Genomic DNA, 19,373 nt, shown 5'->3' on the forward strand with positions numbered 1-19,373 from the left:
GCTGGGTGAACAAATAGAAAGTCTTACACAATGGCTCGTGGCGGACAGCTGCTGGAAGATGCCTCCGACCACTCTCACGGACTCCGCTGCATGAGACATGCAGCGCAAGCAGTCGCCTCTCGACTAACAAGCCGTCGAGTTGCTGTTGCAATTGCATCCAGATTTACCAACAGACGATTTGCTTTCGCACTAGCCGTGGTGTCGGTGCTGAGCGCCAAGGCAGTGCATATTCACACACATGTCACTGCTTTGTCAAGGGTGCATTTGCTGCGATGGGGCTATTCGTTCTTCGCCCAGGATTTGGCGTTACTTCTTTTAATACGACTGTTGTTGGACAATTGGGTGTTTTCGGTGGTGAGGCCAGTACGAGCCCTCGCCACGTTTGGCGCCAGTGTCTTGTTATCCTTTGTCATTGCACTGGGCGCCATAAATGTTTCATTTTTTGTTGTTTCTGGCTCGGAAATTCATTGGCGCAACATTGCACTTGCTAGCGATTCGTCCTCCTGGTCCATGTTTCTTTCTGGGCTCTTTTCGCTTGCGCTTGTCGTATGTGCCGCCTTTGTAGCTGGCTGGCTACTGCAGGATGCCTTTTTTGCCTTGTTTGGTGTTGGGAGCGATCTACTGAGGTGGCCAGCTGCTGCCATTTTGCGAAGAACTCCTGGAATAAATCGCCTTTCACTCGAAGCGAACAACTACGACAGAATTCCCCAGCAGGATGTGGAATATGGCGAAAAGTTTGACCCGCGTGACGGGGAGTCATTATTTGACATCTCATCAATAACATCAGAACTCAAGGCACTCAATTGGAGGAGATGGATCAAACCGCTGCTATACTTGTTTATATTTGGGGCTTTGACAGCTCAAATTATTCTCTTCTTCATTCGGCCCCATGAAAGCTCACTAATATTCATGTCTTGGACATCTGCCCTGCTACCATTTGTAGACTTTTCCAATTCGTCTCCGAATCTCGACAGTATGCAGCCTTTCTACCAGTCCGGGATTGGTCGTTCTTGGGATAATCGTACAGCCGTTCACAACGTTTCATCACCAGCCGGCATACCGTGGTCAATGGCCCGAACTATGGGCTTCTGGCAGCGGTACGTTCCCGAAAAACACTACAACGCTGCCAATGACCCGCTGAAGATATCGAACCTCAAAGACGATGTTTTGGCCAGTCTCCGAGACAAGCTCTCGAATGTGCCCATTCGCCACGTTGTGCTCATTTTCCTTGAAAGCACCCGAAAGGACGTGTTTCCCGTCAAGAAGGACGGCCTAGTCTGGAAGAAGCTGGCCGAGTCGTTTGAGAATGGAACCTTGCCCGAGGATGCCCAGGAGAAGCTAGCTGCACTGACGCCAAACGCAAATTTCATCACTGGAGATTATAATGACGGGTTTCCGCATCCCAAGGACCAGATGAAACGACGTGGCGGCCTCAACTTTAATAACGCGTATACGCCAGCTACCTACACATTGAAGAGTCTTGTGGGGACACTGTGCGGCGCACCACCGCTGATTGCAGATTTCAACCTGGAAGTCGTTCACAAACTTCCAGCGCCGTGCATACCTCATATTTTGGACGCGTTGAACCATATTGACCCTTCCAAAGACAAACGGCAAGAAAAGACAGGGAGAGGGTTTCTGTCAGACAAATGGACATCTTCATTTATGCAGTCTGTTACGATGGACTTTGATAGTGAAAAGGGGCTGCTCGAGTACATGGGATACCCACGAGAAAGACTCATCTCAAAAGAATATTTAAAGGGAGAGAAAGGCAATATTCCCAAGTTTGGGGTTTCTGATCTACCAGATGTGAATTATTTCGGCATCCCGGAGAGTCCGCTCGAGGACTATATTAGAGATACATTTGTGTCTGCCAAGGAGAAGAATGAGCGAGTGTTTCTCACGCATCTCACGAGCACGAGTCACCATCCCTTCGGACTTCCCGAAAACGAGACATACGTACCCATGGCACAAGGCATGGACGACTTTTCAAAATACGTCAATAGCCTTGGCTACGATGATAAGTGGCTAGGAAAAGTATTGGGTATATTGGATGAGCAAGGGGTGGCAGACGAGACGCTCGTTGTCATGGTCGGCGATCATGGGCTGTCGATGCCAGAGAATGGACTAGTCTCGGCTTATTATAACCCGAACGTGGGCAACTTGCATGTTCCCTTGGTCGTATCACATCCAAAGCTGCCCGTGGTGGATATTGACGATGCCGTCACGTCTTTGCAAATCCTTCCGACGATTTTGGACTTGCTTGTCGAGACAGGGTCACTCGCGCCGGAACACAGCCGTGTGGCAAAGGGCTTGGCAGCAAGAAGTTACGAGGGACAGACAATGATTCGAGAACTCAGGAAGTCGTCGTCGAAAACGGGTCAGGGAGACTGGCAGTTTACGGTTATAAATCCGGGGCGAGCAATGGTGAGCGTTCGAGATGCTCGCCAACCGCATTTGCGACTAGTGGTTCCCGTCATTGACAACATTGAATGGCGGTTCACGGATCTCAGCTCCGACCCGACTGAGGAAGCACCAGTGCAGGGCTTTGAATTTCTTTCGTTTTTGCATAATGTGGAACGGACACATGGCGTGGAAATGGCCAAATGGGTAGAAGAAGCCGCATTCATCTCCCGGTGGTGGGTTGAAGACAATAGCAAGCGATGGCGTTATGGTCCTTATAGAGATTACCTGCCGTGAGGCGGGCTGTTTTGATTGCATTGCATGGCATTGCATTGTATTAGCTGCATGGATTCCTTGTTGTTTGTGGGATAGAAGAGCATCATTGAGGTTTCGGTTTCGGCCTCTGCCAGCAAGGCAAGCATTCGGTGCATTATCTATGATATGAGTTTAACTATGGACAATTACATTCGACATATAGACTACAATATGGCATGATTGTGAGTGTTGGATGTGCGGCATAGGTGCGTAGAAGTGGTGACAAGGAAGCTGTACATCAAGTTGGGTCAACGTATCCCGAACCAGAACGCATACAATACGAATATGATATAACCGGTCGTACGAGCCCGATCTGTCTCCGATGTGAGGAGATGAGAGAGAAACGACTTGACGTTTTCTGACCCCCACGGTTCGATGGCTTGGTGAACTTCACTCCACATACCCCCCACCAAGTCTATCGTTTATGACTTGTTACTCCACGGATACCTTCAGTGTGGACGAATGGATGTGGGGTTGGCATCTCATCCCACAGCTCATCCATTGACCATGACCCCAACTCTACTCTCACTCTTTTCCTTTCTCAATTATTGAGTTTTGCATCTATTTCAATCGTCAGTGAAAATACAGAACCATGGCCACAGATATCCTCTTCACCTCACCAACCGTCATAACCGGCGAAGAATCAGCCACTCCCTTTGTCGCAGACGTTCTTATATGCAATGGCTTAATCGCACAAATCAGCGAGCCGGGAGTCATAAATCCTCCTTCGGGAGCGAGAGTAATCGATGCCAAGGGCTATGTTCTGTCCCCGGGGTTTATTGACATGCACGCCCATTCGGATCTATATCTTCTTACGAATCCGGACCATGAGGCCAAGATAACGCAGGGATGTACCGTAAGTTTCACTTGCACCATACATCATATGAGTTTCAGATGAGTATAAGCTGACCGTCCATAGACAGAAGTAGTAGGCCAAGACGGCATATCCTACGCCCCCGTCCGCAACAACGCCCAACTCCAAGCTATCCGTGACCAAATCGCCGGCTGGAACGGCAACCCTACCGACGAAGAGTGCGCAACACTGCACAAGGGCGTCGGGATGTTTGAGTGGCGCACCGTAGGCGAATACCTCGACTGTCTGGAGAGGAACAAGACTGCCACAAATGTGGCGATGCTTGTGCCGCAGGGAAATCTGCGCCTGCTCGCGTGCGGACCACACGATAGTGTAGCTACAGAGGCAGAAATCCAAGACCAAGTAGCATTACTACGTGAGGCGATGGACCAAGGAGCCGTCGGCATGTCAAGGTACGTCACTCTCCTCTAAATGCAACAGCAGCTAACATTGTCAGTGGCCTGACCTACACGCCCGGCATGTACGCATCAACCTCTGAGCTCGGCATCCTGTGCAAAGCACTGTCCGAATATCCTGGCGCATTCTACGCCCCCCACCACCGAAGCTACGGCTTCAAAGCGATAGAAAGCTACGCCGAGATGCTGGACCTCGGCAGCACGACCGGGTGTCCTGTCCGTATGTTTTATCGTCTCCCAGAGTGATGACGCTAACAGACGTAGATTTGACGCACGCGACGCTCAACTTTGCGGAGAATAGGGGCAAGGCACCCCTTTTGATGGGCATGATTGACGAGAAGCTCGCTGCGGGCGTGGACGTCACGCTTGATACGTACCCCTATTTGCCGGGGTGTACGACGCTGGCGGCCCTGATTCCGAGCTGGGCATCGTCGGGGGGTCCGGCCGAGACGTTGAAGCGGTTGGAGGATCCGGAGACGAGGGAGAGGATTAGGGTTGCGGTTGAGGAGACGGGCTGTGATGGCGGGCATGGGATTCCTACGAATTGGGATGAGATTCAGGTACGTTTTCGTGTCCTCGCTTCGCTCGCTTTTTTGTCCTCGCTACGCTCGATTTGCGTGTCTTTTGGTTTATTGCTGCCTATCTTGTTTACACTCTTTGCTTTTGTGTCCTCGCCACGGTCGATTTGCGTATCCTTGGTTTATTATCGCCTCTTTTACTTGAACACTTTTTGTTTCCTCGCCTCGCTCGTTTTACGCATTCCGTTTCTTGCTTGCTTGTTACGTGTCCAGTTTACACCCTCGCCGTGCTCTTTGCATGTTTTCCACGGCCGTTAGAATATTTTAATCCCCATATTCACACAGTGCTACACGTCTATTCTTGTCTCTACTTCGCTTGTTGCGTGCCTAGCTCATACTCTTGCCGTACTCTTTACACATGTTTCGTATACTCGTTTGCACATCTTATTCCTTATATTCACTCGCCGTTGCGTATCTGTTTTTTGGTCCTCGCTTCGCTCGTTGGATGGATCTTGTATGATATTGTATATCCCATTTGCAGCTCCCCCGTTTGGCTTATACTGTTGTGCGTCTTAACCCTTCTTTCTTGCTATTCTTTATAGCTGCTTTATTCTTTCCACCCTTTTGTTTACGCCCTTTATCTCACTGTTTCTTTTCGTTCACCACCTCTGCTTTAAACCGCACGCCTGTTCATCTGTTCACCTACGTTTACTCTCTGTTGTTATGATACTGCTTATTCCCGCACTTGTATTGCCAACCTATCCTCACTCTGTCATTATATCTCACACCCCGGCTTGCTCGCCTCAGTCACAAAGTCCGTGACTGTCATTTGCTCGCCATCATGCCAAACAAGCAAGTGAACCTAGACACAACTCAAGCGAGCCACAAACACAAGCAAGAACCCCAGACCATTCACAAAATAAGCGAAGATACCCAAAAGACGCTTAAAACGAGCGAAGCGAGGAAAGAAAAAAAAAAGGCTAACAAAAAGCAGATAGGAACAACATCCCACCCCTCCATAGCATCATACTCCGGCCAGCGCGTATCCGCCGTCGCAAAATCCCAAAACAAACCCCCCCACGAAATCTTCTTCGAGGTTCTCACAAAGGACCGCCTCTCGACCTCGTGCCTCATGCACATCGGCAACGAGCCCAACGTCCAGGCCATCATGCAGCACCGCGTCCACATGTCCGGCAGCGACGCCATCCTGCACGGCAAGACGACGCACCCGCGCGCGTACGGCACCTTCACGCGGTACCTGGGCCACTACAGTCGCGAGCTGGGTCTGCTTTCGCTGCCGGACATGGTTGCCCATTTGACGAGTCGGCCGGCGAGGCGGCTGGGTGTGTTTCCGGGGAGGGGTGTCGTGAGGGTCGGGTCGGCGGCGGATCTGGTGCTGTTTGATGCGGAGAGGGTGAGGGATAGGGCGACGTTTGAGGAGCCGAAGCTGAGGAGCGAGGGGGTGAGGTTTGTGCTTGTGAATGGGGTGGTTGCCCTGGAGGAAGGGGAGATGGTGGGCGTGAGGGCTGGGAGGGTGTTGAGACGACGGGACGGGAGGGTTTCGTAGATGTAGAAGCTCTAGATTGTCTACTGAAGAATCATACTCTTAACAATTCACGTCAATTCTTAAGTCCGTCATAATCTACAGCCTCTCCGCCTCTCTGACCAACGCATCAAACACCTTCTGCACATGCTCCTCCCTCACGGCCGCAACCCCCGTGCCAACCCGAATCGCAAACTTATCCGCAACAACCGTGCTCGTGAGGTAGAACTCCCCCGAGGCATTAATCCGCTCGTACACCTCCTCCGTCCGCCGATTCACATCCTCCTCATCCTTACCATTCACCCTCAGCGACACGAGCGCAAACCGCGCGGGCGTAAACACCGTGAACAAATCCGTTCTGCTCCTCAGCTTCGCTTCCAGACTCTCACCCAGGGAGACACCGTTGCGGATATGCGCCTGCAGACCACGGATGCCGTAGCTGCGGAGGACGAACCACAGCTTGAGGGAGCGGAAGCGCCGGCCCAGCGGAATCTGCCAGTCCCTGTAGTCGGTGACGAGCTCGTTGTCGGAGAACTGGTTCCGCAGGTAGGGGGGCTTGATGCTCAGCGCGGTGATGAGGTCGGCTCTCGAGCGGACAAAGGTGGCGCTGCAGTCGAACGTTGTGAGCATCCACTTGTGCGGGTTGAAGTTGAAGGAGTGGAAGTGCGTAAAGGGCTGCGTGAGGTGCTGGTTCTCGGGGAGGAGGAGCGCAGATCCCGCGTACGCAGCATCCACGTGGACGAATATCTCGGTTGCTCCCGCGGCGATTCTGTCCTGGAGAGTGGTGGCGATGCTGGCAAAGTCGTCGACGGCGCAGACGTCCGTTGTGCCCATGGTGGTGGTGAGGTAGAAGGGCTCGAGACCCTTGGCTTTGAGCTCGTCGAGCGTCTTGGCTAAGTGCTCGCCCTTCATGGCGAACCCGTCCTCCTCGTAGACTGGGACGGTTGCGAATCGCACGCCCAGCACCTGCGCGGCCTTCTTGGTGCTCGAGTGGGCGCCTGCGCTGCCGAGAGCAACGAGTTTACTTCGCAGTCGCCATGTTTCCTCCTCCTTTTCCTCACCGTCAGGGAGGTGGGCTATCTTTGCGGTGAGGTATTTGTCTCGCGCGCCAACCATGACTGTCAGGATGGCCTCGCTGGCCGTGCCGTGGAGGACACCGCCGCCGTGGGTGCTGCCACCGGAGGTGTAGCATTCGGGTAGACCGAGAGCCTGGGCGACCCAGTCGAGCACAATGGTTTCGAGCTCCGTCACGGCAGGGCTGCAGATCCAGTTGAAGTGCGCGCCGTTGAAGGCATTCGAGTACATCTCCGCAATGGCGGCGGGATAGCTGCTCGAGCAGGGGAAGAAGGCCATGAATCCGGGACTGGACCAGTGTGTGATGCCGGGCATGATCTTGTCTTGGATGTCGGCGCGGATGGCGTCGAATGGCTCTGGATCTAAGGGCGCGGAGTGAGGCAGCAATGGGCGTAGATAGCCGGGTTGGACGTCGGAGACGACTCGCTTTGAGGCGACATTTTCGTGATAGTCGGCGACTGTGGTGGTTAGTTAGATTGACCGTGATTATTAGAGGGAGAGAGGACAAAATGTCGTCTTGAGTAGGATATGTAGGATATGGGGCAATTGACGAATTGAGGACCTTACTCGTGCTCGAGGAATGAGAAAGGAGACGTGAGGTTGGAATGTGATATGTGTGACGTGAAGACAAACATGGCGGGGGAGGGGCAGCCACAAGACATTTGATCGTCTCAGAGCGCCAGACAAAAAAACAAAAACAAGAACAGCACCAGGGACCAACATACTCTCGTCAATGGCCGTCTTGGCCGCCGTTCTAAACTCGTTGATATCCATGATTGTCCCTGTATGAAGCGCGCAGTCACCACAGACAACCCAAGCGAATTGCGACACAAACCAGATTCTTCAACAACTCGCCAATGCGCCGTCGCATTATTTATGTATCCCCCATCCCACTTAGTCCCCGGTTTATCTTCCCTGCCCACTTCCAGTCGCCATGTGGTTCTGGTTCCAATGGCTTACGCCGGCTCCGCTGTCCCTGGTAGTTCCATGCAAGTGATTATCCCCGAACTCGGGACCGGGCCTGATTCCGCACCGTTGTTCCTTTCGACACACCTCTCGGACGGTATAGCTCTTAGGTTAACCCGGTTCTTTGGGCTCTGCTTTGCTTCCAGGTCGTCATTCTGGATAAGTTATCGACTGCGATTAATTTTTACCCGTTGATTGGTAACATTGTATGCGGTGTGTTCCATCGACGCCACATGAAAGGCCCATTCGCCATGTCCATTCCCGGAAATCGGTAAGCAGTTCCGAGTCAGATGTTGCATTGAAAGCTGATCAGGGCATCCGTCCGATTGCGAGCCCCGGTATGTCATATATGTCAAGTTGCTGCGCCCTTCAAAGACATCCATGACATCTGTAGACATTCGCAGTCAATTAGAACAAAATGTCCAACCTGGGCCAAGACATGGCCCCCATCCGCAATACACATGATAGGCGTGAAATGGTCCCAAAATATTTCAAAATTGTGTGATTGAAGCAAAGACAGTCATCTCGTAATGTACTAGTTTCTGGTCCCCGTCGATTTCCCAGTAGGTCCTTGCCTATTATTATCCCAATACCCATTCTCCGTGCTTCACAAAATGCTCGTCTAAAAGGAGTGTATGTACACTTCAAACGCCAGTCTTGATCCCAAAAAAAAAGGAAAGAAAAGGAAACAACAGGTGCACATGCCCGGCTTCAGACGCCTAATCAAGGCTATGCAAGCCGCAATCCGTTTGTAAGCTAAAAAGAAGAAATGTGAGACTCCAGCCCCATCAATGTAACAATATAAAGGAGTGACCAAAAACGCGAAATGTGATATGCCGTGGCCCAACGCCATTACGTCCTTAATCGACCTTGATAGCCCTAAGCAAAAATTTCATGTCAGCTTCTCCTTAATCTTCAAACTTCCACACCAACTTACCCATAGATTCTTCGAACGAATGCATAGGCGCTCAGGAATCCAATGGTTCCTGTCAAAAGCCCATAAACACAGCAAGCCATGAAGCTGTATGTGAAGAATAGCAAGCTGCTCACAAATCCGGTAATGTGTAACTTGAAGAAGTAATACCAGACGCTGTAGGCAAACACCCACAGGGCGCTGCCGCCGCCAACAAAGAATGACTGCCACCACCAGTGATAATTTTCAGAGCACAGTTGAATATAGACCGTCACAACCGTCACTTCGGCAATTGTCACCACCAAGATGATCGACACAACCGCCAAAAATCCAAACACGTAGTAATAGCCGCTCTTGTCCTGCCACATAGACTGGAACACAAATAGCAGCTCAATAAATATGACAGCGAACGGTATGAGTCCAGCCAGAAGAATCGACTGCATTGACTTGATATACCATGCCTGCTGTGGCACTTGGCGGGCAATGGTCGTTGTTCGGGTAGGATGCTCCCAAGCACCGGCTCTTAGGAAACCATAGTACGAGCCTGCCAGGACAAGAGGGACCTGTACGCACAGCCACAGGAAGACAATGGCGATCAAAGTTCCAAAAGGAATAGCCGTACTCGAAGCCTGCGCCCATACAAACAGGTTGAGAATGAACACCAGGGCAAAAGCAAGGCCGGGGAACAAGAGAGCCGTGACCAATGCGTTGGCCCTGTAGTCCTTGCCGTCAAAACTCTTAAACACGCGAGCGGAAAAGTAGCCTGAGAAAAGACCAGCAAAAATGAACAGACCAACGCCCACACTGATGAAGCCGCCACGGAAGCTGGGATTCAATACGCCGAGCGCGCTCAACACAACCAGTCCCACAGCCATGAACACGAGCTGCATACCCGAACCGATGAGCGGTGCCAAGAGGCTGCCGAATCGCGGAGTCCTAAACACGTCGGCGTGGAGAAGTTTCCATCCTGTCACGTCCTCGAGAGCTTCGTCGTCGGAAGAGACATCGGCGTCATTGTCTACATCGTCGCCCTGATCCAGCAAGCCGGGCTTCTCCTTGGGTGTACGGTTACCGGATCGATTCTTTCGTTTTAATCTTAATTTTCCGTCTTCGGCCAGGGCATCCTTGTATCCCTTGATATCGGTGCGAATCGTCTTTGCCAGAATAATCATCACAATACCGGTCAACAAGCCGCAAATAATGAGCGAGTTCACAATAGCGAGCCAGTGAATACGCGAGCCCTCTTCCTGGTTCACAAAATACAGATCCCATCGGTGCGACCAGTCAATTGTGTCGTCTTCTCGGAAATAGACCGAGTATGTATAGGGAACACTCAGCATCCCCTCGGCACTATCGTCGCCCTCAGTTGCCGCAGGCTGATAAGATGAATCGGTATGTCTCGGCGCGACGGAACCAATCGTCTTGTTGGGAGTCATGTGAAGCTCAAATGGCTGGTCCACGTTTTGCAAATCAATAGGACATCCCTTGGTGTCTCGTCTGTTGCTGTTTCCAATACTCTTGGGGTAGACTTCGAACCCGACAATGATCTTCTCCCCTCTGGCACCCGCTCGTCCTGAAGCCTTGCGATATCGAATCACAATAGTGTGGTGGTTATGCAGAAAGTAGTGTGCCTTGCCCGTGCTAGGAGAGAATTCTGTGTAGCCAAGCTTGAACCCAGCAGCATAGTACTTCTTGGTCTTGTCCACTGTCACAAAGCTTGTTGCTCCAGGTAAATTGTCCACAATCCACTCAGCCACGTAACCATCTTTCACTAATTCCTTAGCACGTTGGAGGTCGCCGCTTGAAATGTCCCTGGTGCAGAGGACATTGCATGGCTTGTCCCTTTGCATGGCAAGTTCGATGTCCGAAGCCATGATTCGATCGCCTCGTAAGACCTCGCCCAGGTTGAGAGGGATGCTCTGCCCGCTTAAGAGCCCGCCGGCAGACTTGTGTTGCCCGGTAGGTGGGCAGACAAAGGGTAGATCGTAGTATGCATATTGGAGTTGGGTGTTATCCGAGTAGACCTTGTTGACCATGAGAGGGATTTGCTGTTCTTCCTTGTAGCTCTTGATTGACCATCCTGTTGAATGTGTTAGCAGGACAACTTAGGGACCAAGTCTACAGACGCTGAAGCTTACCAGGAATGTAAAAGCCGTCTACGGGACAAAGCAGTGCCAAGGACAGCAAGCTGCTCAGGCCCGTTCTCTTTATCCAAACCATTGTGACTTCTGCTCCCTTTTTGGCAATCCAACTGTCCCTAGTTCTCCCCCTATCTGGCCGTTCGAGGTAGCTGCAGGCTCAGCTCAGCCTTTGCCACAGTTGTCGCACAAGGCGGCAGTCGCAGGGTCGAGCAATAGAGGGATCGGATCGGCAGGCGACACAAACAATAATGCCGCTTGTGCACTGCGAGCAGTCGAATCAGGAATGGCGAACTCCCGTCGTGGGCACAAACCCAACCACGACACGTCGTTTGAGTGTCGTCTCGCGAACGAAGCCACAAACCTCCAACGAAGAAGGAAAGCGACAAGGAAGAATAAAAAAAGAAAAACGAGTGAAATCGGCACCGAGTACCGCAATCTAAGCTTAACAGCGAAGAATCTCCAGCTGCGCCAGGTTACGCGAGCCGAGAAAGACAAAACGAGCGCGGATGCCAAGCAACCGGAATGTATTTAAGGTCGACTAGGCCAAGCTCCTCGGGCGGTAGTCTGAGGGACGAGCAGGTGGGTACTTGACGAGAGGAATTCGTCTCGTCTCCGCAGTCGTCTGGTAGTTTCCGATCGCAATGCAATGTATGGGGAAGTTGACACTGGTTAATTTGGCCGTCGAGTTCAACAAAACGATGGAGAGAGAGAAATGTCAACGTCAATGTCGACGAAGCCCACGTCGAAAGGGTGGGAACAGATAAGCAGATGGACACGGGAGAAACGGGGCCAAGCTATGGGCCGGCGCTAAGGGGCAATCGGAGTGAAGCCAGCAGCAATGAGCAGATAAAGCACAGGTCTGGTCAAAAATTGCTGATTAACGCGTGGAGATTATTCAGTCGAGCACGTTTGCTGCAGGATAGCGGATGCTAGGGGCCGGGATTGGCAGATGTCCATGTGGCGCGATTGGTGGCTGCTATGGCTGTTATGGCGGCTCTTTGGCTTTCCTAGGACTGACCAAGATCTGTTGCATTGCTCCATAGATTGAGGGGGTGCAAGGGAAACAAAATGAAGAACCGCTTGAACCTTGTTTGCGCTCTGTAAAATATCCCACCCAACCATGATGCAATCAAGAGACTCGTTATTCCCGACCCTTCTGCTCCGTACCTTCTCTTGCAACGTGCGTTCCTTCCCCTTCTTGACAATTCACCATTCCATAGCCCATGTCTCGCCGCTAACAGCTATCACAAATGGCATCCTCTCCTTCCCAATTCGAAAACAGCAACCAGCCAGCTACCGTCCCGTGCCTTCCCATTGTCAAAGAGCGGGGCCTTTAATAAACATGCGTGCCAATCAGCTTGGTCTAGCTTGACGTTTGATCGTTGGGCCAAACTCGTTCGTGTAAGAACTTTAGAATGGGACCAAACAACTTTTACCCCTCAATTGGTCTGATCTTGAAGCGAGTTCGTATCTTAAAACAAGCACGATGTGTTTATATTATGCGCTTCGCTGCTACGTTGGCGTCAAGTTTGAAGCTGAGGGACCATCAATATACTTGTCACCTGCAATGACCATTTATCAGATTGCATGCACTACACGCCCTGCATTTTGCGGCCCAAGCGGGTAGATACGAGATGGAAAAGGGTTGCTTGGCGTGTCAAATCTGAGTCTATAATTAGCAATACTCTACCTCACACTCATGCGAAATAGGCTACCATCCGTGACATCCAAAGATTGTTAAATTTGTTGTTTCACGGATGTGAAATGATTACGCGTTGCTAAAGCAGGCAAACACTCGTAAGCCCGAGTTAATGTGTGTCACTTGGTTGTCCACTGGCTACATGGCTCCGCATCAGTACTCAAATCAATACATCAAGGTCCGGGTTTGGCTGGCTGATTCCGGGCAGGGCAAAGTCGTAGTGTTAAAAGATATTATATTAATTACTTTCATGTCGTCTGCAAGGGTTCGCCTTGCGGGTATAGTGTTGTCGTCAAATAAAACCAATACGTGCCGTCATTCATCATCATGTCCCGGTGCTCGCAAACAATCCCATGCATTCCAAATCACGCATGCTCACCACAACATCGAGGGCAACGAAAGCAACAATCTCCAAGCTCGAAATCTAAACCAGTGCGGTCTTTCCCGTTTTGTGTCCGAATGCTAGACTCCTTAAAAAACAAATCCCATGCTTTTTTCTTTCCAAACGCATGCAATAAACAAAAACAAAATCATGATAGATGGAAGGGGCGGGCCAAGTAGGCAAACAAGATTGTGCTGAAGATGTAACTGCAAATCCGGTAATCTATCCAAAGCAACACCAAACAAGACAGGACAAAAAATGCAAATATTAGAGGGTGCCGAGTAGATGGGGCGATATTAATGTAGAAGTGTCGGTATTATTTGCGTCCGATCTCACGCAACGCGAACTGTTCGTCTGCTGATTTCTTCGTACCCGGGAAGCATGCTGTTCGTATGCTCCATCAGCTCGGGGAATTGTATGGCACGAGCGTTAAGCTGGCCATCCGAAGCGGCTTGCTCATCCTCGGCCATGACACTTTCGAAGCTGGGCAGTTCACCGTCCTGGGGCTCATAAATCGTCTCAACACCAATCTGCAGGGGAATCGCCAGCGACAGTGCGGTATTGGTAGGGCCAACCGACAGGTTGAGATGCAGAGTGTAGGTGCGAGAAATCAAGCATGAGTGGAACGAGGGCAAGAAAACCTTCTTCGACATGGGAATGCTGAACGGGACGTCCAAAGTGGCATTGTGACGAATCGGGCAGCTCTTGCTCTTCTTGGTCGCGTCATCAGAGCTGTCAGTCTCTGACTGGTCCTCATCAGCGTTTCCCAAGCTGGAGTATCCGGAGTCTCGACGTCCTGAAACATTGCGCATCTGCCACGCCAGCTTCTCCACTGTCTTGTTGTTGAAGACATTGTTGGACACCGTGTAGCTGAGGGATGGGTTGGCAGTATACGTGGCCCGGCTTCCCAGGTTAGGGAGAAGATCCGTAGGAGCTGCACCGAAAAAGGTGGACGTCACAATCTTGCCAGAGACAGAGTTGATCTTGGGAGGAGCAGTCTCGGTCGCAGTAGGAGCAAACTCGAGATTGATTCGAGCAATCGAGCCGGATGCGCGATGTCCGTCCGCAGACAGCATCACCGCGCTGGGTTGATTGGCAGTGGCCGTGAGTTTCCCAGCTTTGGCAGAAAAGAGGTTCTTGCGGATCGTCTTGGTCTTGGACAAGTTGTAGCGCTCATCTCGAAAGGTAATGTCCAATGGCGCATCTTCAGGCAGAGCTGGCAGCACCTTCAGAATATGATAGCCTTCCATGATCTTGTTAGGTGCATCACCTCCTTCAGCCGCTCTGCGATAGGCTCTGGCCTTGATCGAATACTCGATTTGCGCCATCTCCGGAGCCTGATCATCACCTTCCCAGAAACCAACCGTGGGTGGCAAACGCAAGTGCTGGTCTCTCACCGCAGGTGAAGAGCAGTGGTGATTGCAAGCTCCAATAGTGAGATGATGAGGCACGACAAAGTTGAAGGGAATCGTGTATGTCTTGCCGGCTTCAAAGACGTGGCTGTCTGGAAGAGTAGATCTGTCGATGGGCATGCGCAGCTTCATAAAGGGGCGGAATGAGTGTGAAGGGTATTGTTGAACAAAGTCCAGGCGAGTGGCAGCAATGCCAGAGAAGATGATGTCAAAGTCATCAAACTGAGTATCCTTTTGAGTCTTGACAACGGCCTGGCCAGAAATAGTAGATCCAGAGGTGTAGACCTTGGAATTGAAGTGTCTGTCAATCTTGACTTGAATGTTGGGCTTCTGGCTCACAGGGTTCTTGTTAGTACGAACTCCTGCTAGAGCTGCACCAGCTCCCGTTCCCGCAACCATTGTGTGGCGAATTTGGACAAGTCTGGGGTTGATAAGGAAATCTTTTGATTTGAGTTCCGTTTTTTGTAGGGCTGTGTCTCCAAGTGAGAGGAGCAATACAACGGGTCGGCTCTGGACGTTTTTAAATGTCTTTGACACTTGAAAGCGTCTCCTCAACGGTGCCAAGAAGCGGAGTCGTGAATGGCACGCCCTATGACTTGTTGTTTATATAAGCCGTTTGGACTTTGTAAGCGACCAACTTGTGGTGTTTTCGCTGATTGGAGCCAACTAAAAGTAGTGTGATTCAAACAGGCGAGGATCAGCCAATAGTGACAAGCCAGCAATGGTGATGCCTTGTGACAATGATGGCTGTCTGGTTATGATGCAAGAGGAGGTTATAAATGTGGAAATTATTGGCCAGAAAATTATGGTGTGTGTCTGGCGGAATTAAGTTGGCTGATTTGAACAACCTGGTAGCGTATGTGTTTTAACTCCTGGTGGGAGTATAAGTCGTGAGTGGCGTAACAAAGGAAGCAGGACCTTAAATCAAGAGAAATGGAAAACGTGAAACGTCAACGTGAACGGAGCAAACTGGCCGAACCGCTGCAGAGGCAAATTTGGGCAATGACGGCAAATGTAAAAGCAAAATATGCCTTGATTCGCCTCTGGCAGGGAGGTTGGAGGTTGGAGGGAGGGAGGGATAGAGTGATGGAAATCTGACGACACGAAAAAACATCGTGAAAGGAGCGGGATGGGAATCTTTTTTATCTCTTGTCACTTGGGACACGCCGTGGTCCATGGAGATGGAGCAGAGCAGAGCAGACACGAGGGCGTCTGTATTAGAGTCTGGTCTTGTCGACCATTCTAGAGCTTTTGGCAAGCTCCAGTACAGACCCAAAGGTGCCTTTCCTTCCGTCGCCTTTACCCTCGCCTTTGCGGCGGCGGTGGAGGAAGGAGCGACCACGAGCCCAGCCATGGCCACGCAGGATCCATTACCAGTACTGGTACTTTACAAGCGCACGCCACTTTTGAGTCACCCTCCACCCTTCTGGCTCCGTTGGGCTCCTCCCACCATCTTTTCTTTTGATTGTGCAATCCTTGGTGCGGCTACAGCAGACAAGGAAGAGGACTTGTAGCAGGCTGCTGTTCACGGGGCGTGCCGCTTCAGTGCTATTCCTGTGCCAACTGGGTGTGAAGCGATGATGGAAAGTTCCATGCTGTGTGGTCCAACATAATACTTACAATAGTAGTCATAATTTTGAAAATGAAGCGCGCTTGTCTCCATCAGCCAGATAACCCTAGCAAGCGTCGGTGCTGGAAAGGAGCTCTTTCCCTTGTGCCTGCCCTATTGCCGAAAACAGTTCCCATCACCAATATGCATCTGGCAACCACCAAATCTCATTGGTGGCAGTGCGTGGTTCCGATGCACTTTGGAAGGTCCCAAACACCATTGCCGTTTCAACATGCTTTGCGCCTTCCGCTTAGTGAAAGCATAAAGACAAAGTATGCTGGTCGATGCATAAATTCCCCTTGCTAAGTTCACACCAGATTGGATATTACAGATACGCATCAGAAGAAAATTCATACCATCACCAGGATCGACAATCTGTGATGTGCCATGATGGCTTGGGCTCTATTTTTTTTCCTCCGACACGGTTGTGCAGTGATCCTGGAGGATGCAACCCTCCTTGAGGCAGTGGCTGGTGGGAGATCAACGGAGATTCTGAGCCGCAACATGCAACATGTGGAAGCTAAGAACCGGTTCCTGTGCACTGACCAGACCTGAAGCTGCAAGTGCGAGTGACCAGGGCCAAATCGGGAACTTGGCCAGCACCACTGACAGCGCCTATTGCTGCACGTTGCACCAAACCAGACCAGACCGATGTCAGCTGCTTGACCAGAAGCATCTTGACTAGATGTGGGGAATTCGGAGCTCAATCTCCTCATAACAAAAACATTCTCTTTGCTCCCCATCATCATAGGGACAATTAGCCACTTTGAATCGCTACAGGTTGCATCATCATCTCGATATCCACCTCCATCGCGATTTCAGCTGCTGATTTAACAAGTTTTAATGCCGGTTTGGTATCAGAGTCCTTGAAATAAGCTGCAATCTATGTGGCGCTCATGATTTCATCGCTCATCAACTCTGACTGAACTTGTCCACATTCTCCATTTCTTCCAATGGAGCCTCCCAGTGCATTTCGCACTATTCGGTGCCTGGCCAACATTGCACATTTCCAACCTGGCAACTGGTCTCGCTGGTCTGTTTAGTATGTCGCCATCCACGAGTGCGACTATCATCTGCATACTGTCAGCCCCATTTGACCAGGTTGGCAGCATCAACAGCATCATTCACACCGCAAAATCAGCAACACAACGGCGCTGCTCCGGTATCACTAATACCAATACCCGCCTACTGGCCTCGACCACGGTCTACCGCGGTTGGGTTTCAATCCTCTCGCATACTTGACCGCGCTTCAACTCCACGACCTCCACTTCGCAGATATCATCCAACATCATGAGAATAGCCAAGGTGGCACGACCTGAACATCGTTCCCCCGTCCTGGACCCCTGTTTTGGGGTGCATGCCCGGCACCGCAGAAACCTTGCCAGCGGTCAAGTAAATGCTGCAAAGCAGTGGCTCCTCTCTTGAAAGAACATGCCCTTCTACCAAACCACGAAAAGAGGGCCAGTGGCCACGGGAACAATTGGAATATCTGGAAGCCTGTTATGGACTTTGGTCTGGACCTTAAGATGTGGGCTGGCAAGCCTCATCAAGTGGGTGCATTCGGCGAATGAATCGGAAAGAGGCCAGTAGCACACGCCCTCCCGAATAGGGCAATACGAATCAACAGGGGCAGTTTTTGACCACTGGTGGCCTGTCATGAAGCAGCCAAGATGGCAAGGGAACGGTGCCAAGGGCCACAAGCAGAGCAGCCAGCAAACCAAACAACACCAAAAAGTCGAAGCCGTCCTTGATCCAACAGAGGCCCGCTCCTCGGAGATCCCAGCTACTTTTGTACGCTGTTGCAGAGACGACGGAATCTGGGGATCTGTGCTAACCTCTCACTTGTGAGCTTGTTTTTCAGAATGCGGGGATGAGCTCATTTGTCAGATTCTGAAACTCTCAACATCGCATTAACTGTGACATTGACGTCTTTAATTGACTGATTTTGATTGATGAAGTATCACTCTTCACCTACGGCGTCACATTTTTCTAAACTTCTCCTAGGCATTTGCCCACAGACAAGGTTCGCAAATTCACCCGCCCAGTTGGCACCACACAAACTTACTGCGTGGCTACAACCCCCTTCTGTTCAGCTAAGCGGCCTAACTGTGCCTCAGGTTCACTGGTACAAAATGCCGCGTATTGCATCCGCATCGCGAACTGCAATGTGTAAAATTTTGCCGGTCACCAGATTCGGGTAAATTGGTGACAGGAAGTCATATGTTAACTATGGAATGTGTCTGACAACAGCGCGCCTGGTCAGATTGCAGATTGATGCCGGCCGGTCATGTTCCGATATCGCTTTTTAGGCGATTGATGGGGGAAAACTCTGCCATCCACCCCTCATCAACTATCGTGAACCGCGATGTCCAGCCCATTCCAGGAAAGGAGCCTGACTATTTCATCAATAATAATAAAGCTGACCATCCATGTCAGTACCGGTACTTCCTTTCGTAACCCTGGACTCAATTTTGCCCCTTTAGTGCCCGCGATGCATCTCGGCGGTCCGAAGTGTTGCAAATTGCGTGGATGGAAGGGTGTGTACGCACCCTCCCACCATTATCAAGCCAAGATGCGTTTTTTCATCGTGGCTGGCAAAATTAACTCAGTGCCTCAGCAGCCTCATAGTCATACGAAATATTTAGTCATCACAACGAACGGCAGGCCAATCCGTGTTTTCCGCCCGACCTGACGTGGCATTTGGATGGTTGTTTCCAGAAACACACTGGTAGCCGCCTCACTTCGAACAAGTGCTCAAGCTGGAAGGCTCAATCATCTGGTGGGACCTTGACGTATTTCTGTTGTGACAGACGGGCAGCCGTGATGGCCACGGTTGTGTGAGGCTACAGGCAAGAATGCGATGGTGGTCGCATCAACAAAAGATGTGATTTTGATCGAAAATGAGATCAAATGGGTTTCTTCATCACGCCCCTGCTGAATTGTCCCCATTGTTGATGCACAATGTGCCAGCAGATGGCCGCGTCTGGGTTAGCGCAGTATCCTTATTTGATCCTTGACTCAAGCTCGCTCTGACCCGCGCCAGGTCAAGCTTCCAGACATCCGGTCTTCGTTTCCAGATGTTGCATGTTTCGGCATGAAACCCGCCGACTGGCTGAGCGTCACGAAATG

General features: G+C 51.0%; 6 protein-coding genes across 6 annotated transcripts; 3 read left to right on the top strand and 3 right to left on the bottom strand.

Moving 5' to 3' along the window:
* Nucleotides 1-30: 30 nt before the first annotated feature.
* On the top strand, nucleotides 31-2,700 carry VFPPC_03603 (sulfatase domain-containing protein; the record flags this gene model as incomplete). The annotated part of the gene is made up of 1 exon (XM_018283089.1): nucleotides 31-2,700. The coding sequence occupies one exon, from the start codon at nucleotides 31-33 to the stop codon at nucleotides 2,698-2,700; it is 2,670 nt and encodes an 889-aa protein (XP_018147818.1).
* Nucleotides 2,701-3,310: 610 nt separating this feature from the next.
* Nucleotides 3,311-6,072, top strand: VFPPC_03604 (D-aminoacylase; the record flags this gene model as incomplete). Its single annotated transcript, XM_018283090.1, has 5 exons — nucleotides 3,311-3,574; nucleotides 3,638-3,984; nucleotides 4,029-4,207; nucleotides 4,252-4,547; nucleotides 5,500-6,072. 5 exons carry the CDS (start codon nucleotides 3,311-3,313, stop codon nucleotides 6,070-6,072), a joined length of 1,659 nt encoding a protein of 552 aa, XP_018147819.1.
* A 75-nt stretch (nucleotides 6,073-6,147) lies between these two features.
* VFPPC_03605 (aromatic-L-amino-acid decarboxylase) lies at nucleotides 6,148-7,896 on the bottom strand (the record flags this gene model as incomplete). Its single annotated transcript, XM_018283091.1, has 2 exons — nucleotides 6,148-7,580; nucleotides 7,848-7,896. 2 exons carry the CDS (start codon nucleotides 7,894-7,896, stop codon nucleotides 6,148-6,150), a joined length of 1,482 nt encoding a protein of 493 aa, XP_018147820.1.
* Nucleotides 7,897-8,948: 1,052 nt separating this feature from the next.
* Nucleotides 8,949-11,221, bottom strand: VFPPC_03606 (multispanning membrane protein; the record flags this gene model as incomplete). Its single annotated transcript, XM_018283092.1, has 3 exons — nucleotides 8,949-8,967; nucleotides 9,026-11,081; nucleotides 11,140-11,221. 3 exons carry the CDS (start codon nucleotides 11,219-11,221, stop codon nucleotides 8,949-8,951), a joined length of 2,157 nt encoding a protein of 718 aa, XP_018147821.1.
* Nucleotides 11,222-12,953: 1,732 nt separating this feature from the next.
* VFPPC_17487 (hypothetical protein) lies at nucleotides 12,954-13,307 on the top strand (the record flags this gene model as incomplete). The annotated part of the gene is made up of 1 exon (XM_022429190.1): nucleotides 12,954-13,307. The coding sequence occupies one exon, from the start codon at nucleotides 12,954-12,956 to the stop codon at nucleotides 13,305-13,307; it is 354 nt and encodes a 117-aa protein (XP_022285783.1).
* Nucleotides 13,308-13,555: 248 nt separating this feature from the next.
* Nucleotides 13,556-15,034, bottom strand: VFPPC_03607 (arrestin; the record flags this gene model as incomplete). Its single annotated transcript, XM_018283093.1, has 1 exon — nucleotides 13,556-15,034. The coding sequence occupies one exon, from the start codon at nucleotides 15,032-15,034 to the stop codon at nucleotides 13,556-13,558; it is 1,479 nt and encodes a 492-aa protein (XP_018147822.1).
* Nucleotides 15,035-19,373: the final 4,339 nt, after the last annotated feature.

The sequence above is a fragment of the Pochonia chlamydosporia genome, chromosome 2, assembly GCF_001653235.2.
Source record: "Pochonia chlamydosporia 170 chromosome 2, whole genome shotgun sequence".
NCBI lineage: Eukaryota > Fungi > Ascomycota > Sordariomycetes > Hypocreales > Clavicipitaceae > Pochonia > Pochonia chlamydosporia.